The 5710-nt window shown below is 34.2% G+C and overlaps 1 protein-coding gene across 1 annotated transcript; it reads left to right on the forward strand.

Moving 5' to 3' along the window:
• On the forward strand, positions 1–531 carry LOC146954627 (uncharacterized). The gene is made up of 2 exons (XM_085745357.1): positions 1–162; positions 247–531. The coding sequence occupies exons 1-2, from the start codon at positions 1–3 to the stop codon at positions 529–531; spliced, it is 447 nt and encodes a 148-aa protein (XP_085601483.1).
• Positions 532–5710: the final 5179 nt, after the last annotated feature.

Here is a 5710-nt window from a genome sequence, read left to right on the forward strand (position 1 = left end):
ATGAAGCCCTACCGTTTGGCGCTTGATCATTTGGAGATGGATGATGTATGTTGGATGTCGTACAAAGAGCACAGGGAGATCCAGGCATTTGAGGAGATATGTTGGTATTATGGATGGTTGATGTGCGAACATGGAAAAGGGTATTGTTACATTCTTGAGCGGGTTAAAAGGCAGTACAGGTATGTGCAGAACACCCCCAGACCTCCAACATCTGTGTATGCTATGAGAGATACCCAGGTTGTGTAGGCTTTTCTCGATTATCGTGTTCACTCGATTCATCTGCATCAATGGGTTCAACAAGTGGATGTACAAAGGCAGTACGAAGACGGATATATGATTTTGTATGGACGGGTGTCTCACCCAAAGATTTTGCCACCTGTTGAGGGATCTCATCGGAGGCCAGCAAATGAGAAGAAAATCATTGCACAACAGCAGCAGGAGAAAGGCTCGCTTGATACCATTGAGTTGGTTAGTGGAGTTGTCAACCGAGCTGATAAATATTTGGGTAAGGAGGGATGGAGTAATGCATAGTTATATCAGGCTTTGCGTGATATTAGGGGGAGGTTGGCACTGGTATTGACCAGCAGGAGTAGGAGGCCGATGAGGTAGTAGCAGAAGTAGAAGCAAGAGAAGGAGTAGTGTCATGTTTAGGACTTGTTAGGCTTTGTTCATTTTTGGACTTGTTGTTAGTTTCATTTTCAGGATGTGTTTGTAATTTGATGACATTTGTTCGTATTTGGTTGACATTTTGTATTTTAACTGATGTTGCTGCATTTCTATTTCATCGTGCCAATTTGCATTTATTTTGAATCAAATGTTGATAGTTCGTATGTTGGTAGTTTATTATTGCTGATGTTAAAATACAAAGAAAAACATGGAATTTTATAAGTGCATAAGTGCAAGTTTTGGCAAAAAAAAGTCTATTGCATGTTCTGCCTTCATGACGCAACGACAGTTAGCTACAGATGTCCCGGGGGCAGCTAACTGCTGTTGTGAAGAGAACCGGCTATAGTTAGATGTTGTTGAAATTTTTTGTGTGGATGGGGTTCCACATACACCTTATGTGGTCCACAACCCGCATAAAGTTCTAAAAATAGGTAGTGTTATTTTCATTGCATCCAAACTCCACAGTTTATAAGATGTGTGGTGACAGGAGCGAAGGTGTTTGAACAATGGTTTGAACATCTTCACTTTCATCACCACTCCTCTTAAAAACTAAACAAAAAACCGCCAAAACTAGACACTTCCTGTAACGACCCGATTTTTAGGATATTGTTTATTTAATTGTTTGATATGTTTGAATTGTTGGGTTAATTTGATTTTTATTAGAGATAGAGGAATTAAGGGTGTTATAATTGTTTCAATTGAAGGTCATTTTAGTAATTTAGAGGTGGAGGAATATTTATTGAGGTTAGTAGTAACTTGGTGGAATTACTAAATAGAGGTAAATTGTAAAAAGGGAGAATTAAGTGAATTAGAATGAGTAGTGTTATTTGTTAGTGAGAATAAGACTAAGCCCAATAGAAATAAGTAATCTAAGCCCAATTGGTGAGAGTATATAAGACTAGTAGTAGTCCCAAACTTGGGTTGTGAAATCATTTGTTAAGTTTACAAATTGGAGGCTAGAGAGAGAATAGAGAAAGGAAGATAAGAAAGAAGAGCTCCAGGGGAGAATAGAAGGAAAGCTTGAGAGAATCAAAGTAGAGGTGAAGATTGGAGCTAGGAAAGCTTAGCTTTTGAAATTATAAGGTATTGGTATGAGAATTAGTCATCTCTAGGAATGATTGTTCATATTGGGTAGAATCTTGGTTGTTGTGTTTAATGTGATTTATAGAATAATTGATGACCTAAGTTAATTTTCGTGCTCCATTAATTACGCTTATTTAGAGTGTGATAAAAGTTGTGAAATTATGTTGTTGTTGTGCTATAACTCATGCTTGGTTATATAGAATAAGTGCTTTTGATATTTTAACTTATTTATGTGAAAATTATGAGGTTGATGATGATTATTGCTGAAACCATGTTCTAATTAATTGTCATGTCTTTGGGTATGTGTTTGTGTTGAATTTCATGAAGTTATCATGTTAAATGTGGTGTTTGGATTAAATTGATGTGTTGTTGTGAATTTCATATGAAATGAATAATAATCATGAAAGTTGTTGTTTGATGAATTGGAGTATATGATTGAATTAATGAAGTTGTTGCTATGTTGGAATGATTATGATATGGCATTGTTGTTGTTGTTAACTTGTTTTGGGTAAGGAATTAAATTGTTGAAAATGGGTTTTTAAGCTATAAGTTGTTTTAAGTGATTAATTATATTAATTGATGTTAGAGAAAGTTGTATTAAGTAGTTTAAGTTATAAATGATTTTTAAATGGTTGAGTATCAGTGGGTTAAGTGTTTAGTACGAGTTTGGTGCGAATTGGATCGAAAACGGTTTCGAAAATACAGTTTTGCGCGCGATAACGAAAGATTGCAATTTCCCTTCCAAGTGGTGATGCACGACCGTGGGCCTGGGTGGCACAGACAGTGCGTGGCTTCCTGACTTGGTAAGCACGATTGTGCGCCCAGTAAGCATGACAATGCTCCCCTGTCTGTGTTGGCAAACCTCAATTTTGCGACTTTTTATGGTTCCTAATGCGTATGAATGTGTCCCAAGTGCCTAAATTTGATTAATTGATGTATAATTGGATGTGTATGATTAATTAAACCTAGTTTAGATTGGGAATAGATTGATTTATGTAAAATGGTAAAAATAGACGAACTTTGTGAACTTTGGAAAGTAGACCGACTTTGTGAAATAGTGAACCATGCCATGTTGATTTGTAATTGGTTATACGATAATGATCAGGTGATGAGTATTAATTGAATCGATTAATGATATGTGAAGGAAGTGTTAATTAATTAGGTATTACTAGTAAATCGTCTAAGACATAAATTGGTTAAATGAAGCAATGTTGTGATATTAATGTGAACGATGATCTTGAGGTAATAATCATGATGAATATGATGTTGTGGATATTTTGATGATGATGTACAGATGTATTGCTTTGACGATACAATTAGGTGTTGGTGAGATGATATATTATATAATGGTGTGAATTATATAATGATAAGTTTTTGGTGATGTAACAACCCATTTTTCGCTAGAATTATTTTAATTATTTATTATGTGTATTTTTATGTGCTAGTATGTGATTAATTGTCTCTGTGCGTGCTTTATTCGGGATTAATGGATTTTGGCTTAAGAAGGGTATTTTAGTCATTTTAGACTCAGGGGTATTTTGGTCATTTGGCAAGGAAGGGTAAATTAGTCATTATAATGAGAAGTTTACTTTTAGTATTTCAAGTAGGAATAATTATTTTTACTAAGTTACTAGTGAGTTAGGGTAATTATTTAGAGACGATAATTATTCATTATTTTGACGGATTAAGCGTGTAGTAATTTGGTGAATTAGTTGGTAAGAATATTGAGCACACTAAGACAACTAGAGATTAAACCAATTTGTGTAGTGACTATAAACACTAGTCTTATGAGAAAATTGAGTCATTACATTCAATCACTCATTTTTACATAACATTTTGATATATAGATAGATAGATAGATATAGAGAGAGAGAGAGAGAGAGAGAGAGAGAGAGAGAGAGAGAGAGAGAGAGAGAGAGAGAGAGAGAGAGAGAGAGAGAGAGGGAGAGAGAGAGAAGGGATCTAGAGGAGAAAAGAGGAGGTAGAGAGAGAAAGCTTGGGATTAGAGGCTATGAGAAAAATTAAAGCCAGGGTTTGGAATCTTAAAGAACTAGAGGTAAGGGGGATAGACTCTTTTCACTAATTAAGCTATAATCTCTTAATTTCACTTATGGGTTTAAGTGCTTTTGTGATAATTGTGACTTTTTGTGGTTTTGAATGATAAAATTTGTGTTGCTATTTCATGTGAGATTGTGGGTATGATAAACTTCATGAAATTGTTGTGTTAATAGCTTGAACTTCATAGTTGTTGTTGTTATTGAGTTGCTTTGAGGATTTTTGACTATTTGAGTGAAAATCATGAGTTGGAGTGTGATTGTTATTGAAACATGTTTGAATTCACTTCATTAATGTTTGTTGATGTTTGTATGTTGATGGAATTTGAATTGGTGTGGTTGTTTTGAGGTTTGAATGAAAAATGAGAAAATGGTGGTTTTGGGTGGAAATGAGCTAGATGAGGATTTTGAGATGAATTGGTGTTATAATTCGATTTTTGTTGTTGATTTAAATGTCTTTTTTTGTTTGTAAATTAGTGTATAAGTTTTGGGGTCGAATTTGGGGTCAAGGGGATCAAAATTGGGGATTTTGTGTGAAAAGTGGTGTGTTCCCGTAAGAGAACAACTAGAACAGGGGAACTGTTATGGAGAAAACTCGCTTAAGCTAGTTGAACTGGCTTAAGCGAGTTGCCCAATGACAACACCCCATGTTTTGGGTGTTCCGGGCTTAGGGGGATCGATCTGAACCATCCAAACTGATTCTTTTGATGTAATTAGATGTATTTGAGCTTTCTAAACCTTTGGAAACATCAATTGAGTTAGAGTGAACTTGGTTTTATGAATCGTATCATAACTTTTGAAAATGACTCAAGAACATGAGATTTTTCGAAAACCCGTTTTCTTGAGGAAAAAGGGTGGGTTGTTTACTTTAGTTATGATTTATAAAAATGTTTTGGATGGGAATCATGAACTTTAACTTGGTTTTGCTTTGAAAAGTTGGATTCATTGAAAAACGCCAAAACGATACTAACTTTGGGAATTTTGGAATTGATGTGAATTGGCCTATGATGCCTATATACATATGTTACTGTGATCATATGTGAGTGGTATGTGTGCTTGGTTGAGGTGTTGAACTTGTTTTGGCTTGTTTTGTCGAATAACTTATAAAATGATAAAATGATACGGACTTTGTGAAATTTTGGTATTTATTAGGATTAGCCTATGAAACGTATATGTATATGCCACTGCACTCATATGTGATTTGTGTGTATACTTGGTTGAGGCGTTTGAACTTATTTACTTTGATTTTGGAGAATGTACCGGAAAACGCTAATTTTCATAAACTTATACGAACATTAGAGGGATGAACTTTCTTAATCTTGTAACTTGCAATTTACTTCATATTTATGATGTTAGTGTAGAATAAGAATGAATTGATTATGAATGAGTGTCTAATATGTTGAATGTTAAGTTGCGGACGATTGTCCGTTTTTGGTGCAAAATGTGATTTTGAACTTGTTGACTTGAGTTGATTGTTTTTAATGTTGATTGTTGTTAATGATAGTTGTTGATGATGATTCTTTGGTGATTTTAAAGTGATAGTTTGGTGATGACTTTTGTTGAATATGACTTGTGAATCATGAGGTGAAAGTGTTTCTTTTTGGTGATGACTATTTTGATGAATGGTTGGTGATAAACATGATTATGTTTTGATGTTGATTATGAAGATGATGAATTATATTGGTGAATTAATACATGCAAAATGACGATGATAATGATGGTGAATGCACATATACAAAATGAATGTGAAAACGATGATGAATTTGTTGTTGAACATGTGCATAATGAGTCATATATTCATGCATCATAAGTTAGGATATTTATATCCAATGAAGATGTTTAGGATATTTATATCCAATGAATATTATCGAATACTTTGTATTCAAAATGAAGATGATTGTGATACA

This window comes from Medicago sativa, chromosome 1 (genome assembly GCF_051527215.1).
Source record: "Medicago sativa cultivar Bolivia chromosome 1, Bolivia_mono, whole genome shotgun sequence".
Lineage (NCBI taxonomy): Eukaryota > Viridiplantae > Streptophyta > Magnoliopsida > Fabales > Fabaceae > Medicago > Medicago sativa.